Source organism: Nelumbo lutea, chromosome 2, assembly GCF_056320005.1.
Source record: "Nelumbo lutea isolate HS-2025 chromosome 2, American lotus-T2T, whole genome shotgun sequence".
NCBI classification, from domain to species: domain Eukaryota; kingdom Viridiplantae; phylum Streptophyta; class Magnoliopsida; order Proteales; family Nelumbonaceae; genus Nelumbo; species Nelumbo lutea.
Genome location: NC_142685.1, coordinates 57,712,124 through 57,735,448, shown reverse-complemented (window position 1 = coordinate 57,735,448; position 23,325 = coordinate 57,712,124). Strand labels below are relative to the sequence as shown.

Genomic DNA, 23,325 nt, shown 5'->3' with positions numbered 1-23,325 from the left:
CAGAATTCGATTAGCTCGATGAAGAGTCCCTTTCAACAGTATTACATAAAAAATCTGGAATAATAGACCACGTAAAAGGTCGAGACAAAGATAGTCCTCGTCTGGCAATTACAATTACATGAGCAGCACCATTTTCCGTCCGTCGCACACAATTCACCGAGCAAGAATGAAGGGTAGATAAAATGCTCTTGCAGGCAGTAATGATGTGGATCAACTGCCACGGCGGATGGAGATCATCCACCACCAACATGAGTTTGAAAATACTAAAAGCATCACCTTCAATAATAACAGAGGATAAACGAAGTTCTTCAGACCATGATAAAGAGCCAAAGCTTCAGCCACAATAGAACTGTTACAGTTAATAGGCAAAGCTCTTGCAAGAAGAAAATTACCATTATGATCCCGAATGACCAGTCCAACATGTTTTTGCAGCAGGTTTTGACCACACTTCCACCAATCCATGGGCCATGATTGTCGAAGTTGCAGAAGGCATGGGATCCAAAAGACGTAAGCACCAATCAATTTCAGCATGAGCCTTGTGCATAACAACTGTAGTATGGAGTGCATGTGATATGAGAATCTCTAACCGTATTTTTTGAGGGAAAAAAAAAAAAAAAAACTCCTGAGCCCATCCCCTTTTACATTTTCACTACTTTTAAGAGGTTATTATATGGAAATCAATACAAATGGTGGAAAGTTGATCAAGTATAAAGTGGTTGCAAATTATATGGGGGTGTTTTAGTAATATGCAAAATAGAGGATGGGCTTTAGTTAATATGTGAAACCATAGGGAGTTTATAAGCTAATGGCCCAAAATATAGACTTGTATGCCCATCATTAATTGAAAATTTGGATTAGATTCACTTAATGGTTTTCTTAAGTACATCACACTTCATTGGAGGTCACATGCAACTACAATCACAGGAAATATTTTCTCTCTAATCAATAATTAAGCCTTGATGAGTTAATCTGGACTATTTAATTCGGTGACAATAGTAGATGTGATATTCCCTTGTTCATACTTATTACAAATAAATAATATTTTAATATATTAATCATTTTTTTCCTCCTTCATTTACACATGGTTTAAAGTATTGATACACCTAATACGCAGGAACAAGCGTATTGATACTTCATAAATTTTTTTAGTTCTTTTCAAAATTGTTTCAAGGGGTTGGTTTTAGGTTTGCCTAACTCCTAAAAGTGGACAAATTTCGAAACACCCCTTATTTAAAGCTACGGGAAGCTATCGATACAATATGACATGCCTGATATAGGGTGTAGTGTATCGAAATTTTGAACCTTGCATTTACAAAGTGAGATATGTCGACCCTATGTGTTTTGATTATAAAAAATCATTGAGAGTACTAATGAATATTGTTAAGTGTGCAGTTGTTTCAATTAACTCTTATTAAGTTAAAATAATTGAAAAACTACTATGAGGAATCAAGCTTGGAATGAAATGCATTAAGTAGATGTCAAACAATTAAGTGATTCTTCAAAGAACATGATTGCTACCAAGAGATGAAAGGAAAGAAGCATTAAATTCTAATGCTTTGAAGTGTGTGCCTTGTCTTAAGATTTGATGTAAATCATTTGCATGATATGCACTCTATGGGCTTAAATGTGACCAAACTTGGTTGATCTAACCTTAGAGATTAATGGCTAGAATTAGGTTTGGTTCTTAGATGTTCATAGAATCTTAATTAGAATTAAATGTGAAAGATCTAGGTTTAGAAACCTAAGAAAGTGTTTTCGGACCTTTGGAATCAAAATCTCAAAGCTTCTATGTTTAAGAGTTGTCAGTACTCAACTACCTCCGGAGCTATAGCCGATTAACCTTGACAGTAGAGACTTTGTCGCTTAATTGTTGATTACTTGTGACAATTAAGACTAGTGTCACTTGAACACAACTCAATAGTCAACTATATCTCACAGCTAAGATTGGATAATTGCTAAGAATTGGTTATCAGGAGGAATTAGTTGACTACCAAAGAAAAGAGATTTCACCTTGCACATAGTAGTCGAGTACAAGCTCATGTTGTCGACTATTTAGTGAAAAAGCTTATCATTTGAAGACATAATAATTATTTCCTCTTCTGGTAAGCTTTCATTCTAGTTGGGAACTTGCATTGAACATTTCCAAGTATGGTTTAATCCTTCCCAATGAATTTAGACTGGTCACATACTCTCTACCATTATAAATCAGTAATTCTGGATTGAAAACATGAAAAGCTTAATCAATAAAAATCTACTAAATAAAAAGAGAGCATATGTACAAGAGAGTTTTAGAAAGAAGAGATTTCTTAGCTTAATCAATTTTTACTATTAAAAAAAATTGAGTAGCCTTTAGGCTCATTTGTCTCTAATTGATATTTCTTAAATCTCTTTAAGTGTTTGACCCTATGGTATTGTACATCTTGCATCTAATATGGTTTGTTTACATTTGTTTCTATTATCCTATTAAGAGGAATTTATTGCATTTATGCTTTTATATTATTAGTACTTGATTGTATCAATGTGTTCAAGTTTGAACACCATTATAGGTCTATTGGCATCCACAAGCTCAACTGCTAATGTTTGGTTGACACCCCGAAGTTCAATCACTTATGTCTTGTCAACACCCGTAAGTCTAACTTGTTGATCCTATGTGTTTTGATGATAACAAATTCATTGAAAATACTAATGATGTATTTAAGTGTGCAACAATCTTTAGTAACATTCTTTGTGTTAAAAGAGTATTAAAACCAAAATGCTATATAAAAGATGAAGTAGAAGCACTACTGAGTTGGTTGTCTATGCTTCAAATAACATCTATACCATCATCACCATCTCTCCAGCTAAGGAAGTTCCAAGCAATTCAAGCATTAAAGATACTAATGGACTTAATGGTTTTAGAGTTGCTTAAAGAAGATCTGCTACAATACCACATGAAGGAGAAGACTACATCAAATTGTACTTAAATTGTATTTATCTTTTTATGATCTTGATGTAATCAGATGTATGATGCACTCTATAGATGCTTAACAAGACTAAATTCAAGAAATCAACCTCAAAAACCATAAACTATAATGGGTTTGTTTCCTAAGTTTTCTTAAGCATAAAGAAGAATTAAAAATCAAGAAAATATTTGTTGAAAGCCAATGGATGAGTTTTCAAACCTTTAGACAAAAATCTCCAAGGTTTCTATTGTGAAGATTAATCAACTACCATAGAAAGATGTTTCGACTAATTGTAATAGTCGAGGCATGCAAAATGCCCTATTTAAGAGGACGTGTCAATTACCTAGAAAAGTATAGTCAATTACCCTAGAAAGATTGAGTTCAAACTTTACTCGTTCACTGATATAGAGGAACATGTTGACTAGGAGAGATAAAAATTCCTCCCTTCGTTAGTGGTTGGCTAACATGATTGATAGTTGACTACTTTGAAGAAAAATGACCATTTGAAGGTTCTAATGACTAATACCATATTTGAAAAGCTTTGTAACAAGTTGGAGGAAATTTGAATCATTACTAGAGAGAGAGAGAAAATCCCTTCAATGGCTAAAAAATGTCACTTTCTCTCAAATCCTCTATATATAGAGGAGCTCAACTTGATTAAAAAAAGGAAGAGATTTAAATAAACACTTGTGGAAAATAACTTGTGCATTTCTTATACATGTTGTATATAATTGTTTTTTAGAGAGAGCAAGTGATATTAAAGTCATTTTGAAGAAGAGATCCTTATGCTTCAATAATGTTAAAGGTAAGTAAAGTTGAGAAGCTTTTGTGCTTGTATAGTCTCACCCATCTATTCGAATCTTTTTCTTTGAGCTAAGCATTTGTGACTAGTGAGAACTCTAGAAACTGAAATAGTTTGTGCTTGTATTGTATATATCTACCTACTTAGGGGTTTTCGCTTGTTTTTCCTGTGCTAAAGAAAAAAGAATATTTGAGCAGGTAAGTGTTCAATTTGCTAAACACCATCAAGGTCTTGTTGTCACCTATGTTAAGCCCAATTTTAAGGTAGACACTTAGAAGTCCTGTTGGTTCGGGTTGGGTTGGCACTTGTGAGGTCCAACCGGTTTAGGTATTATAGGCAACCCAAAAGTCCTGTTGGTTGTAAAGGCTTGATTGGCATCTAAGAAGTCGTGTTTGTTAGTCGAAATTCTTAGTGGTGGTCTGAATTAGAAGATGTAAGCAAGATGGGCTGAACCTCTATAAAAATCTCATGTGACGTGTTCATTTCATTTCTTTCAAGTTGAGTTTGTGAGATATTGCATACATTTATTTTTTGTTTTGTTTTTTTTCATTGTTTGGATCTGCAAGATACAAGACCAATTCGTGAAGTTACTAAGTTCTAGCATCAATAACTCTACTAAATGCACTAACTTTACATTAATTGCTTTACATTTACTTTTATTGTAGTTTTTCTTTGTCGCTCATTTATTATTCAATAGTATTTGCATTTCAACAATTAATTTATCCTTGAGATTCCGTTAGCAATTGATCATTGTTTGAATCTCAAGTTTATTACTTTTGGATAGTTATCCTCCTCAGCTATCATATTGTAGCAAGTCCAATTCTCTGCTACTATTTGTGGTTGATCCTTTCTCTCTAACTGCTCAAGCACACACCACATAGTGCAACTTTCATTTACATTTACCATTCATTTATTTTCAATTATTCATTTACTTTTCTATAATTATTTATTTTAACTATTTATATCCATTTGTTTAACTATAGAACCACTAACTTGATAGCATGTTGCAATTCTTAGTTGGCATATCTACCTTGTGGTTGCTATCATCTTCTTATTATCAATGTTCTAAAAACTAACTTGGAGTCGAAGCCATTTTTGCCTCCAGATCATGAGTCACTGGTTCAACCATCTATGTTGAATAGGTTAGACTGTGCCACGTCAGTGTTTTGTATATTTAAGTATATGTATAGTTTTATACATACAAATGTATATTTGTGTACATATATTTTATCTATAAATAATGTATAGTTATATACATGTAATATATGCATTTTTTATGTTTAATTCATATTTTTGAATTCAGTTTTTTTAATTTTACTTGTAAAAAATTATCAAAAAATTGTGTTTTTAGGCCAAAAAAGTTTTTTTCTTGTGAAAATAGCGGGGAAAAGTGCCCACAAGTTTAGTGTATATGTACAAAGTTAAGCACAAAGTTACCCAAAATCAATAAAAAAAAAGATCACCCCCAAACATAGGAACACAAGGTTATAGCATCCAAAAGTTTGCATATACGTTTATACATAAACAACCTATGGCTCTGTCACTGAGTTGAACGGGTCAATGGTTCAACTAGCCGGGTTGGATGGTTTTCCACCTAGTCAATGGTTTTTGACAGAACTCTAGGTTTTACTAGAACCGAACCCAGAATCATGTCCGAGTGACAGTTCAAATGGTGCAACCAGCTGGGTCAATAGCTGGTTGAAAACACCATGCAATCTTTAATATTATTATCATTCTTATTTGTTGACTACTAACCCCTTCAACTTTTGCTATCATATTGTTTGTTTGTTTGTTTTGTAGTTGTAGATTTCTAGTTTAGCAGTTAGGTTAATTTAAGAGTAACATCTTAATTAATTGTTGAACAAAATTAACCAAGCTTAATCTTTTGTTGCATCTTGATCTTCGTTGTCAAAAAGGTTTAGCTTCAGTTTGAGGGGAAGTGTTTTGAGAGCCAAAAGAGTTCAGTTTGAATTTAAAGATAATTCATAAAGCTCTACTCAACTCACTCCCTCCTTGGGTAAGGCCATCAGTCTCAATATAACTGTTGTAAGGTCTGATAGGCACCTAGAAGTCCAAAGAGAGGACATAGGCTTGGGTTTTTTGGGCCCCCAAAAATGCAAAAGTTTAGTGGAAATTCTGAAGAGATTGCTTAAAGAGAGGACACAGGCTTGGGTTTATCCAAACCTCTATAAATTAAAATCTCTGTATTACTTTCTTGCATTACTTTTAACTCAATTCATTTATTCTATTATTTACATGGTTACATCACATCTGTATAACATACACAACCTCCCATTCCATTAAATTTTGCATTGATAAGTTTTAATTTAGAAGGCCTTACTTGAGGAAAATCATTTAGAACCTAATTTAACATCTTCTTCTTAGGTTTAATTATCTGAGCAACAAGATAGATTGATGAGGAGATGAAACATCTGAACCCGATCTAACCAGATCTGATGTAGATATCATAATATTGTCAAATATAATGTTTGTGTTTTTGAACCGACCTATTTCAGAAAATGGTTTTGGTTATGGATGCAACTTGAACCAGGTTAATCTGAATCCATTCCAAATCCAACCCAAAAAAAAACCTAGGCTGGGTGGAAGTCAGGCTATGAATAGAGTTGAAAAATATAACCCTGACTTGACTTCAATTTGGGTTATTAGGTTAAGTTTGAAAGTTCATGCAATTCCATCTGACCCAAACCTTTTATATCTATCGGTCTATGCATACTTAATTAGATATATTTGAAAGTATTTAATATTTATATGCCTCAACAACTTTAAAGTTAGGTTGATCTTTTTTTTAATATCAATGAAATTATGAAATACTATTGAAACTAGTCATCCGAACCGAAACTGACGTCTTCATTGGGTCGGATCAGGGTTGAGGGAATTAAGGGTTGGATTTGCCCCTTAGGCTTAGTTTGGAAGGAATACAAATGCAAATATGTAAAGTGCAAAGTCTTATATTTTGCATTATTTTATATGTATTTGTACTATACATATTTGCATTTGTATTCTTTCCAAATTATACCTTAAAAAAAATAAAATAAAACAAAACAAAACTTGGGTTGAATTCGGATTGACTTCAACCTGACTTAGCCCAGTCCAATTTGCACCTAGGTTTTGGCATTTGAACCAAACTTAGTAAATGGTTATGATATGAGCATTTCCCAACCTAACTATGAAAATTGATCAAGTCCCCAAACTATACAAGTAAATGGTTATGATATGAACATATCTCAACTCTCCTCTCTCTCCATCTTCGTCGTCACATTGTTATTCAAATTATGGGAATCAGTGATAACATTTTAGTTTACTATTTCAAGCTTATTAAGTTGAGGATATTTATAGGATAGGAGGAGTCCGGAAAGTAAGTGTGTGATTACTCGGTGTGTTCATTGAGCGTGCCTACCTCTGATCCAGGTCCAGCTAAAAATGTAAAAATGTGGTTTTATTATCTTTTTGTTAAAGATTGAACGATTGAATCTTTTCTTCATTTGAGAGTGAAAATTGTGTTTGTATTGCATTTATGATCTTTAATTTGCACGAGGCCGGATTTCCTGTACTTGGTTTGGTGTGAGACGCCAACTCCCATTCCAATTTTAACACGTCATTTATATACGAACCCCGATTTAACATGTACAATTTTACAAATGCACTAAACGGCATAACTGAACCTGTCCATTATCTTATTTTTTTCATTTTGAAATAAGATAAAAATAAAATAAAATAAATAAATAAGATTTCTCAATTGGATGGTGTGGAGAAATAAAATAGGAAAAATCATTAAGTAAACACTCTTACCCTTCCTAAGCTTGAAGACAGTAAAATTTATGCTATTTCAGCCCCACAATCAATTGGGCTATAAAGAAGAATTAAGGTCTTGTTTGTTTCTTTTTAGTAAGTTATTTATCCAGATAGATGCAATTACCTTGGTAATGCTTTTATTAATGTTCTTTTATTTTTCGTGTAAATAAGGCAATGACCATTTTAGCCATAGAAATTCATTATTAAAATGGGTATTTTTGTTACATTCAAATGTTGACAACTTTCCCCTTATGTGGAAAAGTTATTTACCCACCACAGAGATGGGTATCACTTTCCTGGTCTCCACATAAAAATGAAAGAAAGAACATGAGATTTTTTGTGAATAGGAACCAAAATCCCATTCACCAACTTTCCCATCTTTCAAAGTCTAAAAAAAGAACTCTCCTTGAAAAAGCAATGGAGGAAATCCGGACTCGTGATTCATTGGAGGAAATAACAGTGCAAAATTGCAAACCTATTAAATGGCCAGTTTGCCTCTGCCAAACTGAAACAAGGCTATAAACAAAATAGCGTATCCTCTGGATAGCCAAAAAACAATCCTAGAACATATCAAAATTATTAATAAGCAAAATCCTTTAAAATTTCAACCCAAACCTGCTTCATAGAATCCACGCAATCTTTTGTTAATGTGGTCTGCCAATGGCTAGGGTTTTGTTCCGGAATCATAGATTTTCCCCTTTGTAGAATTCTCCAACTGAATGGTTTAAACCATTTTTTCCTACTTTTTCTTAATTTATCTGAAATATGAAAAAATAAATGTGAAAAAATGACGCTGCAGACTGGTTGTTTAATAGGCTTAGCACATGCGAACCTGGGTGCCATGCGAATTCTGACGTGCATTGTTTTGATTGAGAGTGCACCCCAGCATATACGAAAGTGATTGCAGGAAATCCAACCTCAATTTGCACTCCTAGGGATGATAATTTCTATCTTACTCGATGGATACCCATATTGAGTTTCTTTTTTCTTGAAAAACAGATCTTGGGTGGAGATGAGATTTGGGAATTTATAACCTGTACGGGTATAAATAAACTTGACTCTCTCGCCTACATATTGTTGGAATGCATATTATTTTACTTCTTTATTACTTGTTCATTACCTGTTTCAATCAAATAATTAGAAATTTTGATATGTATTCATATTATTTTACTCGTTTATTACTTGTATATAAAAGGAAATAATAAGACATTAGAAGTGGGTTTTGGACCCAACCTGCTTCACCATCAAATGCAGGGAGGATTTGCATTTTCATAAGCGAGAAGGATTAGGATTCTGAAAATCCAATCCGCTATGGGTTTAAGTACTATTCAGCGGCATCCGTTCATGATTCATCTTAGCATTAATTTGGTTTAATTTGGTCTACACCCGATTTACTAATATATATGCATTTTCTCCAAATGGCTACTTACGCACAAGGTTCAAAGTATCAATATATATTTTTTGAAGACGGAACAGGGGCAACTTTAAATAACAATGATAAGTATCATTGGTGGCCTAATTCGATTAGCTGAGCCCAACAACAACAGGCTGTAGAATGTTTCACTGCTTACGTAAGTTATAGCAGGAAATTATAATTGATTCCACAGCTCGCTACACAGCCATCGCGTTCAGCTAATCCGAATTATTTATGAAAAATGTTTATATCAAGAAAAATGTTGTTAAAGAAGCCAATAGAAAGGGTCTTATGTTTCTTTGTCGCTCTTTGTTCTCTCACAACACGTATCCTTTGGAAATGTGTTCAGTTGGGTTTCAAAAAGATAGCATGTTGATGGCATTGGAACAGAAATTGTTAAATACATCATACGATTTTTGTTTAGACCCTTTTGTTCCAAAACCCTAACATATGGAACCTTTATCTACTCGTAATAATAATAATAATAATAATAATAATAATAATAATAATAATAATAAAATAAAAAATTTATGGAGGGTAGCTAGGTGGAAGTAACAGATGAGTGGACAGGACTTTGGTAGTCCGGAACAATCACTATGTGGACCCATTTTCCTTGCAATGAGAAGACACACAATATCAGCATTCAACAATGAGAACATGATCCCTTCATTATACAGCATTTGCTGAGTGTATGTTGTGGCTGTTTCTAGTTTTTTCTTTGTACAGCATATATATATATATATACCATATATTAATTAGTCTGTTTGGCAAATCGTTTTGGGATATTTTTCAAAAAGTTAACATTTAAGGCTGTTTGGATAGACTTTTAGTTTTGAACTTTTGGAAATACAAAATTATAAAGTATATAAAATACTTTTGTTTTGGTATTTTTGTTTTAAAAACCGTTTAGGTCAAAATTTTTGAAAAATATGTTTTTCAAAACAGAAATACCATTTTTTATTTGGTAAAAGCACATCTATTCATGCTTTCGGTGATAGTTTCCAGTGGTTTGACAATTTGAGACCAACGATCCAACTCCAACAGTGGAGAGCAAAGGCAAGATCGAGAGTTTTACCAGAAGGTAGTCAGACATGATCACCCGTTTGCATGAAAACAGAAACACTATTTCACCAAAAGTACGAAGTATAAAAAGCCGATTTCGTGCTTTTGACGGTTTTTAACTTTTAAAAAGTATAAAAGTAAAAACATAAAGTATACAATATCTCGTACTTTTATGTATGAAAATACTTTATAAAAATCTATCCAAACAAGGCCTAAAATCTTTCGCTTAACAGCCCAATAAACCACCATAGACCAAGATAACTACCAAATGGCGTTGATCTTTAAAAACAAAACACCAAGGTCTCCATGCATTTTTGTTGTTGGAAAATAATTTAAAAAAGAGTTGCCAAATGAGACCGATTCCCGAATAGAAAGATGTCTAACTTTTTGTCAAATTAGATTAAATCAATAAATGACTTTAATTACTAGTGACCAATTAAAACAACTTTTTGAGTCATCAATTTCACTTTGACCCATTAGGAAACGTATCAATCAAGGTCTTCCTTGTTCAACAAAGGAGAGTGGAAAAGGTAGCGTGGCCGAAAAGTTTTAAGTCAACTTTATGTATCTATCTAAATGTCTTATTTTAAGGGCTGGATTCCATCCCTTTTTCTTTCCAGAAGAGTTATGACGGAAGCCTAACTTCATTCATGTGCATTATATCATCATGTGGCTAACAAGCATGTTAAGTGAGGATTTTTGTTTTAAAAGCTGTGTTTGGAACTTCTTTTCAAACGGGTTTTTTTTTTCTGCTTTTTACATTGTGGTGTTAAAATCCAGTAAAAATTTTAAAATTGTTTGGCCAGCTCTCAAAATCCAAAAAAAAGCCTGTTTGAAAAAAAAAAAACCATTTAAGTCATTTGTGGTTAAATTCTCATTCTTTTTTATCTAAGATGATATTCTAAAATGGACAAGAATGATTAAAAATAGGCAAAATGAGAGAACATTGTTATGAATCAAACACTTTTTTTTTCTTAAAAATGAATTCTTTTCAGATTGACAAGTGTCTTATGTTACTCAGTTTCATTCTTCAAGAGAGAGAGAGAGAGAGAGAGAACTGTCTTGGTATTCATAAAGTGCTAGCCTAGGTCTCCAAATCTAGTCCAAATCCATACAAATCAAGTCCAATCTGGTTCAAATAAAATGCAAATGGACCATATTGAGCCCAATCCAATCCAAATTGAACTAAACACCAAAATAACATGAGAAATCCATAATATATATATTTGATAAAAGTGCTTTCGTAGAAGCATTTTTCATAAAATTATTTTTATAAAAGTGCTTTTGTAAAGTGTTTTTATGTCAGATTCAGCTTTGATCAATTTCAAATTGGACAAGGGTTTGGCTTCATGATTGAATTATTGGGAATTTGGTTTAAGTTCGATTTAGACCGATAAGAATATGGACCAATTTATTTTGGATAGGCCCAATCCAATAATTATAACGGACCGTCCAAATCCGATATGATAAGGTTTAGAATGGATTGAATCCAATCCAAAACCAGTCCATTGACACCCCTATCAGCAATCAATGTCTATCGAGGTGAGTTTCCACATTAGTCTACTAATAAACATCTATGACAGCAATTTTGTAAGCAGGGTTTCTTCAAAGAATGAAAATTAGCTAGATGGGGGCATGATTGTTTTTTATGCTGCAGGCTACCTCAATTTTTAGGTTATGAGCTGATTTTTTATTCTAAAAGTAATGTGGCCCATGACAATAATTTTATAATCAAACACTCTAATGTTATTGATTTTTGCCTAGAATGAGCAAGAATTAAAAGAATGAGGCCCAAAGTAGTGAACCAAACCTATATCTCACGTTTGTAAGAAGCTGTTTTGAAGCAAAATTTTGATACCAAGCCAAACACGAAATAAAAAGCTTTATTTATTTATTTATTTTCAAAAAGCCCATTTCAAAAGTGCTTTTTCTAGAAGCCCATTTAGGGCAATAAAACACTTCAAAACGTAGCCTAACTCTGAGATATAAGTTGAATAGTTAAGAAACATATCTCCCCACGAGCCCACTCTGGCTTTGTGTGCATGAGATGTGGGGATTGAAACATGCTGCCGATGATGATGATCTCAATGCACGGGTGGGATGTATTGTGAGGAGCAGTCGAGCAAATCTAGATTCGTAAGAACATGCAACACATTGACTCTCTTCCCTGCCTGGAGTTGTGGAACTCGAAGTTGCAGGCTGCTTGTCTAGAGCAGACCTCTAGGCCTCAAATTAATCATAAATAAAATCAAAATCTACTCAACTTCTTGCAATTAATTCAAATTTATTGAGAACCATTTTCATCATTATCAAGCAAGTCTCGCCAAACCCAGATAAATACCAAACTCTAAACACTACATCCAATTAACAAAATAGCCTTTGTTTTAACACCAAATAGTAATATCTTTATTTTAAATTTTTTTAAGTTCCAAATCAACACAGTGCATTTGGATGACACTGCCACTTGACTTCTGTTCTACTCAAGACTCGACTCCAAAGCGACTCTTTCTGACCCATATTTTAAGGCATATGAACTTATGCATTATGTGTTAAGCTTATGTAAAGGGTAAATGAAATTTACCCTTTTGTTTGTTTATTGCTTATATATGATGACAAATAAATAGAAAACCATATGCAGGTTATGAACCCGACTTGCCCATCCTCAAATGAGGGGAGAGTAGAGTGGGGAAAGATTTTGCATAATCCAACCTGCTGTGGATTTTTAGAGGATAAAGTTTAAGACATTTGGGAAAGAAGATAGTATCTAGAGTTTTCAAAACCCTCCCTGTTGCCGTCGCTAGAATAAGCATCAATTGCATATCAAAGAGATGCGCCGGCCATTCACATGGGTACAATACAACCATCCCAATCTATATTACACTTTTAACCAAGGAAAAACGCCTCGCCAACTTGGCATATTCTTGGTGTTCAAAGTTACTAAAAGATTCCCAATATCTTGAAAGTATGCATTGCACATCAATTTGAAACAGAAAGTTGATTGTTTTATAGACCTCTACTTGTTAAAGTAGATGGAGACGTACAAGAGGAAGACGGAAAGCAAGTCGTGACTCTATCTAACGCGAAGTCAATTTAGGAGGTGTTCGGCACCGTCCACGGAATGAACTCCCGTTCAGTTGGCTGTGGATGGAGCTGGCCCATCCATACCCCAATTTCTCATCCACAGCAAAAATTCGTGTTTAAGGCCCATCCACACTATTTTTTTATCCCCTATTTCACATTCCTTAAATGGCTGATATATATTTTTTAAAATTTTAATTTTTTTACTATTATTTTTATAAAAATTAATGTTTATTGGCTAATATTAATTCATTGATGCATTTTTTAGTATATTTATCATATAAAATGCAAAAATTAAATATTTATAATTAATTGTATAGATCAAAGTTTTCGAACTATCGTTGATCCGAACAATCGGACCATTCGACCCAAGAACTATCCAGACAAACAGTTCCATTTGACCCAAAAGCCAATTTTTGGCCAAAATCATTGAACAAATCAACAACCCATTGACCCCAACCATCAAACCATCAACCCGTTCAACGGTTTGACTTTTTTATTTGTAAATATTTGTAAATATTTTCCCCGCAATATGTTAAAATTATGGACTCTGCATGTTCTCCCTGTCATATGAGCATTCATCCCTGTGATCGAGAAAAATAGGTTAAAGAACTCTTTTCACAGTATTCATGTAAGAAGCCATTCAACGTGACAAGCACAAACTAAGCACGAAAATGTATTACGTTGCAACATCATCAATCCAGCTCTAACTAAAACTGCCTTCTCATTTGAAACAGGTGCAAGAAACTGAGTACAAAAGGCCTAACTGTCCTGAAAAAACAATGACCCTTTAATAGCGGTCATAAGAAGATGGACGCCCTCCCCTACTGGGGCGATCATACGGCCCTGGCCTGTCCCTGTAGCTTCCTCCCTCATGGCGTGCTGGGCCTCCATTACCATACCGGTCGCTGCCTCCTCTTGGACCAGCATCTCTATCATAATTCCTGTCTTTTCCATATCCGTTCTGGGGATACCTATCTGAACCACCCCCATAACGGTCACCTGAAAACCCATCCCCACCAGGGGGGTACCGATCGTTGGGGTAACGATCACGGCCCCCATACCTGCCACTGTCCATGCGTTCCCTGTCTCCATAGTGTCCACCATCATAACGATCATCCACATAGCGATCACCATAACGGTCTCCCCCAAAACGATCACTGTAGCGGTCTCCTCCAAAGCGATCCCCATAGCGGTCTCCTCCAAAGCGATCCCCACGGCCACCACCACCACTGAACCTAGAACGTGAAGAAAACCGTCCACCACCACCACCACCACCACCACCTGCAGAGGGGCATTCTCGAGCCCAATGCCCTGGGCGCCCACACTTGAAACAGTCAGACCGTCCTGCAGACCTATCTTCTCCTCCCCCACGGTTGCCCCTGCTACCTGATGAGTAGCCTCCGCTGTAACCATACCCCGGATCATCTCCCCCCATCTTGGGTTGGGCTTTGTTCACTGAGATTACCCTACCACCTAATTCCCTGCCATGCATCTCTCTGATAGCATCTTCCATTCCCCGTTGATCTGCAAATGTCACAAATCCAAACCCGCGAGGGCGGCCTGTATCTCTATCCAACATGATCTACACAAGCATCACAAACTAAGAAACTGATACCAAGTAATTTTGCACAAATAAACTGTTTTGTTAAAAAGAGATTCTAAGTTAACTTTCATGTACAATCATCACACTTAGAAAACAATTCTATATAATAAGGATGGTGAATAGTATGACAACCAAACATGTCACTATATCAGAACCATTAATAATTCTAGGGATTGGCACAGCCTAAATGGATCAACAATCCATGAAAATATATTGGAAAACGAAGAGATTAAAAGTTGTAGAAACCAAGATGAAAAGTCAACATGCATTTCTGAAAAAAATGCAGTACTCGGTCACTACTCTTGATGTTCTTCTGTGGCTGACATGGTTGTAGGCTATAGCCAAAGGTTATACAATCTAAATATCATACTAGCCAACTCTTCCCCTCGAGTTTATAACAACCAAAACGATAACAATGTTTTCCTCCTTATTTATCATTCATCCAATGCAACAAGAGCCTTTTCAATTTTGAAGTTCAAATACAGCTTAGTCTGTGAAAGTGTGAATCTAAGGCTCAAAGAAATGCACAGAATTACTGGACAGAATATTTTTAAAGCAAAGGAGCTTTTACATGTTATAGCAAGTGCTACCTTTTCTCTGTGGCAAGGGTGCCATGCATTCAGGTCAGCATGGATGTCCAGCACATCACCCTCCAAAAAGCATGGTATTGTGTCATGATGAATAGAAATGTTTTATTACATAAACAATCCAAAGAACATAGTTGAAAACTAAAAATAAGATAAACAAATTTCATATGCTATATTGGATGAGTCATTTCTTGTGATATCTTGGTCATGAGTGTCAAGTGATAAGGTTTTTTTGCATATATCAGCTTTCAGCATCATTGAGATGTAGCCTGCAAGGTTGTACCAAGTTTCAACATATTTAGACACTTTAAATTTTAGGAGTCCTGGTAGCACTGGTTATAAAACTTAGCAAATAAAAACAAAGCCTTGTGACTTCAGCAGTTTGTCCTGGTTGTCAATACAGCCTATTTGGTAGAAAGAGTTTTGCTGGATGGGTGCACCAAAAGACCTAGGTTGGTTAGGTTAGCATGCAGGGATTATGATACCCAGATGTCTGTGCAAAGGTGCCATATTGTGTCAGATACTTCATATCCAGCTCCAAACCCCCCTCCTAATTTTCTCATTTTTTTATTTTTCCTTTTTTTAAATACAAGTCGTATTGCAGAAATAGCCAATCACAAATGCCTTTCATGAGATCATCTGTTTGAGGAAGAGATACCAGCAGCTCTGGAAGGGGTACAAAGGACTAAAGATCTGAATGTCAATAAACTGATCATCTGTCTGAGATTGAAGTGACTGGCTAAAAGAAGACATTTCTAGGCTTTGGAACTACAGCAATGAAAAGAGGAAATTTAAATGGCTAAGGACATTGAAGTTCGATGCAAATGGGTAAACAGAAGTGCAAATTCTTTTGCAGAAAGTTTAGCTAGGCAAGGGGTGAATAGGGGTTCTGTTTTTTGTGCTCAGTTGTAATTGTTCTTATAATTTTGGATGTATGTTGACTGTTTTGAGGAGTTAAGATACTTTAGCTCTCCTCCTCTGTCGTTTTATTCTTAATTAATGAACTTCTGTTATTGATAAAAAAAACGAATAGTACCCCTTTACATCTTCAAGACTCCTGTGGTTGTCCAAAGCATCCCATTTGCAGTTTCTCCTTACCATTCAAATCCTTATTGTCTTACCATCTTCTTCTTCAGTGGCTGCAAGGTTCTCTGTTGGGAGGGGAGGAACTATCTTCATCATCTACCAATGTTACTAAACATAAGAACCTCCAAGCATGTCCCTGTCCCCATGGTGATCTCAGTTGAAGCTTTAGGATTACGGGAACAAGGCTAGAACATTGATTTAAAAGGCATAGGAGGCATGAACCTGAAGGCACACACAAAACAACCTGAGGCATGTGCATTGAAAACTCTGGTGCATATGCCTCATGCATAACTCATACAAAGAGACAAAAGAAAGTAGAGGAAAAGGAACAAAGAAAAGAGAAGAAAAAAAGAAAAGAAAAGAAAAAGGAAACAGAAGGGAAGGGAAAAGAAAGGAAGTCTGGGCCGAGGACAGATTAGCTTGCCTCTTAATATAGGACAGATTTGAAAAAAAAAAAAAAAAAAAAAGAACAAAGAAAAACAAGATGAGATCTCCCTCTTTTTTTTGATAAATATCTCCCTTCCTCTTCTTCATCCTCCTCCTACATTGGGCTATAGTTCTGCAATCTATCATGTAAATGGATGATAAGGTAGTATAGCCTGTTTGGACAATCAGGCGATTTCTATAACACTTTGTAAGCACGTCAAAGTCTACTGGCAGAAGCTGAGCTCTTCCTTGTTTGTTTGTATCCATAGAAAGATTTTCTGTATGTATGTATGCCCCAATATAATATCAAGTGCAAGTTGCTTTATCAAAAAAAAAGTACAAGTCTATTAACAATTATGCATATGGGTGATAATTCACAATATAAGATACTATGAGTAAAACTAGTTGAAAATCAACATATAATATATAGATAAAAATAAACAAAGTGAGTTTCTTACTTTCACAGTCTGTGGATGACTGTTTCTGACTAAAAAAACTACCATCCACAGAGTCAGAAAAGAAGTAACAACTTTAAAAAGAGGGCAGAAGCTATTAGAAAAACAATAATGAATAAATAACAACTAAATCATATAAATTTGCTTGATATCAACAGCTTCTTAATGGAAACAACGAAATCTGCATGTCTGAATATGTCTGACATCTTACCTAAAATATGAAACCGTGAATTCAAATTCCACCTAGTCAACCGGCACAAACTTCAACATACACTAAATATAATCAGATGCCACAAAACCTTCAAAAATGCCTAATCTCCCCAACACGATTTTAATAAAAGCCACTTGATCTGGCGTCTAAACAGAAAACTGACAGCATATTCTTTGATGTGGTAATACTAGCCAACTTTCAATTTTTCTGTAAAGCAGTAATGCAAATCAGATGGACACCAGTATTTACAATATTCACTTGTTCCAGGCTCAAATGTCACCTTCCATGTAACTGACAGTTCAATACAGACAACTGGCTCCAATGATTGCTACCATCATTTTTTTACACTTGGGTTATTACTTTATCAAAATGTTCACAAATCAGTGCTTACTTTTTCTTCTGTATATGTTAATCCATGAAAATGAACTAGAAGTGCAGAGATTGATCACCAACATCATAAACCCAGTTGCCAACAAAAATAAAACTGTTGGAATGATCAAAACGTTTTCCCTACACAATAAACCTCACTCACAACATACTTAACTCTTGCAGGATATACAAACCACCATGCAAGCTTCAACGCCAACTCACAACAAATTAATCAACTGATGCCACTTAAAACCATCAAAGTTGGAAGACTGAGATCTGTTAACATTTGTTCTACAGATTGAAGGTGATGGAAGAATTCAACTGCACAAACTGTTCACATGTTGCATAGAAATAAGCAGACTCATCTGGCATGGACATAAGAAAGTGCTGATCCTCTACAAACTTCTGTTTTTAAGATTTGTACTTACCGGTGAAGTATCTGCTCACGCTATTATGACATCTAAGAAACAATGGGGTCTTGAAAGTGCAACATCTGCCTTCTGCCACTAGCAATAAGAAGCCATGAGGACACATCATGTTGGATAAAACCTCTACCATATCTCAAACTATATTAGGAAATGATTACTCGAGGCAGCAACATCTGTCAGCCCTAAGACTAGATAAGTGTAAGAATAGAAATAAGGTTCTGAGCTGAAATTTCTGAAACTGCAGATTTCCAAATATCATAATGCAACACTATATTTGGAAATTGGTACTCGGGGAGGCAACTTCTGTCAGCCTTAAAACTAGGTAAATGCAAGAACAAAACTTGGGTTCCGAGCTGAAATTTCTGGAACTGCAGATTTCCAAATATCACAATGCAACACTACAGAACTCTACCAACAAATTTGAGGAAGAGGCTCGCAAATAATTCTGGCAGAAACAGGCATTCATTTCCCGATTAACCAGAAACATTCAGCATATCAGCTTGATGTTGAATTATCACCCTAGTGAAGATCAAACTAGTTGAAAGCAAGTATTAAAATCAGTCTTCTTGCAAGGGAACTGAAGAACATGATCTGGAGTGGCTATAATGGCACTAAGCAATAATCAAATGGAGTTTCAACAACTATTAGAAGAAAGTATAAAATGGCTTTTGTTACCACTGAGAATCTGAAAGAAAGAAATGGCACTCCCCTACAAACATCTGCATCTTTGTTTACAAGGTTTCTGAACGTTCTTATAAACCTTAGGGTAGTTGTTCAGTATGGAAGATAGCTCTTATATAAAATAAAACAATAAACTGGGGTTTTCACACTCATTCTCCTTTAAGTATGCTTATCAGGCATCAGGCATGTTATCCCTTCTGCATTTCAGCATGATAGGATGTTGTTATGGGATCAAAATGAAGTAACAGTGTTTGAGAAGACTCCAACAATGGACTTCCTGAAATTCCATTAGAGAAATGTCCATTGTTTGATATACGCAGAATTATCACCAAAACTGAATGTCCCAGATCCAACTGAAGATTTTGTTCATTTCAAGCTAAACAAACATCTCACTTTCATTGTCCAGTTCAACCTAGTGGCTTGCACAAAACACAATGTGAGATTTGTTTGAAAAGTCTGAAACGAGCAAAATTTCTTCATTAAGATGGCATTTATTCCACAGATATGAACCAAAAGTGCCCAAAATCCATTTCGTTTACTGTGGTATCCAGAGGTCCAATCCTTTCACAGTAAAATGAATCTTCACAATGTTTATTACATCCTTATGACTAGTTAACAAATCATCTATGATCCATAGCATTCAATCATGTGTAAAAAACATACTGTGGAATTCTTTCATGGATCTTGAACTGTTTCTCCTTGTGTAAGACTTCAACAGATTAATGGGCATCCAACCAAAGCTGCATCATGTGAATCCAATGCTAAATATCCATATCTAGATATCATCTCCTCAAGTTGATAACTCCCAGCTTTATAATCTCAAAATGGGAACACCCAAATAAAATGTAATCAAACAAACACCATCGAGCTTCTCAACTCGATGCAATCCAACCAAACAGAAATCTCTTATAGAACCCATCTAAATGCGTTTCAATAGATCAAACCAGCATTCCAGAAAGAAAACAAAACATGAGAAAGACAAATTAATACACTGGATAATAAATGGAAAGGCAAATGGTAAATAGTAAAAGATAGCAGCAAAAAAGCAACTTTTTATCAAATAACTTAATGAAAGACATTGTAGCAGGAACAAAGCAATGAATCAACAGATAACTGCTTTCCAGATCTTTTTGCATTAAGCATGCATCAGGATCATTTTACTATCTTCCATATTCTACATGAATGCTTTCCCATGTTAATAACTTTCCAATACAAGTTTCGTGTTAAGGATTTAAGCATGGTCAAGTAAAGAAAATACGACCTTAACAAAAAAAATGCTTGGACAGGTAGTCACCTCAAATCTACCACATACTGTTATGTTTCTTCCTTTCAAACTAGGGAGTATTTTTGCATGCAATCATGTTTCCAAAGCAAATATTTTGATCAACTTAAAGTAATGATGATAACATCAACTCCTAATGCTTAACTCATAAAACAAGATTGGGCTTCAAAGTTGGCTCCCAGAGAAAAAGTAAAAACCAAGCAAGCAAAATTCCACATCTTTAGGACTCCTGAGACATAACCTGTGGCTAAACGTTTCCAGTTAACCAATTGGATGAATTGCTACTTTGTAACCATGTGGTAATAAGCCAGCATCAGCCTACCCCAAAAGATAGATATAAATAGGATTGCACAGATAGCAATTTAAAATAGAAGATGCAACTGGTATAAATTTAACAGGACTACTTTTTGAGATCAAATCTGCACCTCTAGCCACACTTCACTCATGAGAAAAAGGTACGTAAAAAACCTAGTTCGACAACACTTTGTTTAAAATTTTTGGGCAGCTAAGTGATGCATAGGTGCTTTGCCCCAGAAATGTGAGTCAATGCCTAGGCAACAGCTGGGTGTAGCCTAGGTAACAGAAATTAACAACTAAATACATACATATTTTATAAGGAATTCAAGTAATCATACATAAGTGTTATGAAATTTCATGTAAATTATACACTATTCAACCACAAATTCAAATAAGTAAATCATGAAATGACAACTTGCACTTGATTTTCAGAAATAATGACAAGATTTCTAAATAAACTCCCTGGATGAAACCGCTGCTAAGTAACACATTTCCCTTCTTGCGAGAAGAGGTATAGACAGAGATACCCAGTAACCACAATGGTTTCACATGCACCATGATGGTTTACCGTTATTTGTGTTGTAATGTTAACAACTGGGTTGCCCCATTGGAGCAAATATTACGAGTTGCTTGAGCCAGTGTAAAACACGCCAAATCAATAGCATAGCAAAAGCAGGCCCTAAAAACCTCGCCCACATATAGAATAGCCATTTGCATCTAGTAGAACTAATTTCAGTTTTCAACTGGGTAAGAAAGGAATGTAAGGCTTCAAGATCTAAATCCATTAAACGGAAGAGGGATTCACATGCTTGCAAACATTGAATATCAAAGGAACAAGTTTCACCCTTGGCGCTTACTTACGCACGCCATCATGAGCAAATCTGCAAGTAAATCATGCACAACTTCTACCAAATCTATTCAAAAGGTTAGCCATTCAGAATAATGCCCCACTCTTCTATCCTCGAACACGGCTCTAAAAGCCAACGGCACGGCCATTCACAACTTGTAACAATTTACCTTTTCAACCATTTCGAGGAGGAGACAAGGAGCAAAATCCTAAACTTTTTATCACGAACTTATATACACCATTACTTTTTTTCAACCTTCGAGTAAAGAGTTTTACGCATTTGGGTTCTTCATCATGATTCATAAACAAACTTGGAAAGCTTCCGTTCAAAAAATTAAACATTTTTTTGATAAATTAAACATTCTACTTTTTTTTTTCCTTTTGATAGGAAAATCAAACATTCTACTATTCTAGAACCAGAAATTGCAGCAAAAGAAAAACGAAAAAAGTAACAAGAAAAACCTTACCTGGGACTCAATAATCTTTCCGTAACGGCTGAATGCATCTTCAAGCTGCCGTTCCGTAGTTTCCCACGATAAACCTCCAACAAAAATACGCATCTCTTCCTTACCAGCCATCTCCCAGAGCACTTCAAACCAATGCAGAGAAGAATGAATCAAAACCCTAAACCCAGATGAGTCGATCTATCCGCAATTCAAAAAAAAGTAACAAAGAGGGGTTGGGGAGGAGGGGATACTTCGCCATTTTAAAATTCGACAGAAATACAAATATGTTAGAGCATGAGAAGAGGAGGAGAGAGCACTTACAGTTCCACTCTCTTTCTTTGATAATACTAGGAGTTTTTGTTTCCAGTGGAGGCTCAGTCTCTTCGCCTGGCTGCAACTGAAACCCTAGAGAACGGGTGACGCAGATGTTTCTTTTTGCGTTATATATTCCCCCACTCTTTTTCTATTTACACCGAAAAGGAAGGAAATATAAAGGTTACCGCTCACTCCTAGCGCGCCAGGGATGCAACTCGGGTTGGTCTAGCCCGACCCAATCCAACTAGACCCGAAAATATAATTAATTTTTTGTGGGTTGATTTTTTTATTGAATTTTTTTTTCGTGGGTTGATTAGGAATCTGGAGTTGATGCATTGCACAACCTGACTCAATTAGGGTCGGTTTCGTTTGTGGGAGTAGAAGTTCAGAATTGGGTTTATCTCGATTCCAACTGTTTGATTGTTTGTTTGGATGGAGTCGAAATTTGATTCACATTGGAATAGCATTCCCCCATTTGAGGGAACCTCCGAGAATGAGAATCTATTTTAATTAATTCTGATTTGGATTTTGATTTGAACCAAATAGACAATGGGAATAGATCATTCTAATTTTGATTTTAATTGTGAACCAAATAAACTAAAGTGCCAATGTGCAATTTGGGCCTTTTGAAAAAAAAAAACTGTTAAATTTAAAATGGGCTTGAGCCCAAACCCGAACTTCATGTAATTGAAATTTTGAAATTTTTTCACCTTAAACCTGTTTGGAGGGTGTGGTTGTGATAGGGGTACGTGATGGATTGTTTGTAATGTTTGTCAATTTCTTTTTCATTTGTTTGATTATTCTTCTTTGTCAACCCCCTCCCAAACTTCCTTTTGCAATTAAGACCCTGAAATTATTAGCATTCAATAGTTAGCTTCCCATAATATTCTCTTAAACATTCATAAGACTCCAAACTACCCTTTGTACTGAATGTACCGTCTAAATTAGATATGATTTTATGAGAGAAACTAGGGGCAAAAACCCCATGGGTGGCCCTCAAATTAGATATGAGCAAGGCTTATGATAGGGTAGAATGGATATTCCTAGAGAGGGTGTTGTTGAAGCTAGGGTGGGTTAACTAGGTGTCATGTGTGTAACCACAGTCTCGTATAGAATGTTGATAAATGGTTGCTCGAACAATAAATTCTATCCAGAAAGGGGTTTAAAGCAAGGAGACT

At 35.2% G+C, this 23,325-nt stretch overlaps 1 protein-coding gene across 4 annotated transcripts; it reads right to left on the bottom strand.

Annotated features, from left to right (window-relative positions):
* Positions 1-13,715: 13,715 nt before the first annotated feature.
* LOC148870925 (glycine-rich RNA-binding protein RZ1C-like) lies at positions 13,716-22,295 on the bottom strand. 4 transcript variants are annotated; one of them, XM_088970987.1, is made up of 6 exons: positions 22,154-22,269; positions 21,854-21,975; positions 19,624-19,879; positions 18,280-18,351; positions 17,483-18,181; positions 13,716-14,696 (listed from the first exon to the last, which is right to left on the bottom strand). In XM_088970987.1, the coding sequence occupies exon 6, from the start codon at positions 14,691-14,693 to the stop codon at positions 13,902-13,904; it is 792 nt and encodes a 263-aa protein (XP_088827113.1). In that variant the 5' UTR covers positions 14,694-14,696; positions 17,483-18,181; positions 18,280-18,351; positions 19,624-19,879; positions 21,854-21,975; positions 22,154-22,269; the 3' UTR covers positions 13,716-13,901. The 4 variants fall into 4 exon arrangements, with proteins under 4 accessions (XP_088827113.1, XP_088827112.1, XP_088827114.1 ...); XM_088970986.1 differs by lacking the exon at positions 19,624-19,879 and having other exon boundaries at positions 22,154-22,295; XM_088970988.1 differs by lacking the exon at positions 19,624-19,879 and having other exon boundaries at positions 17,483-18,351; positions 22,154-22,285.
* Between the last annotated feature and the right edge of the window lie 1,030 nt (positions 22,296-23,325).

Bases quoted from the DNA above. Each gene is read 5' to 3' on its own strand.
- LOC148870925 (XM_088970985.1), bottom strand. From the start codon at position 21,964: ATGGCTGGTAAGGAAGAGATGCGTATTTTTGTTGGAGGTTTATCGTGG. The intron at 14,697-21,853 runs GTAAGGTTTTTC...ATGCTTGTGTAG, and splicing joins GAAAGATTATTGAGTCCCAG to ATCATGTTGGATAGAGATAC.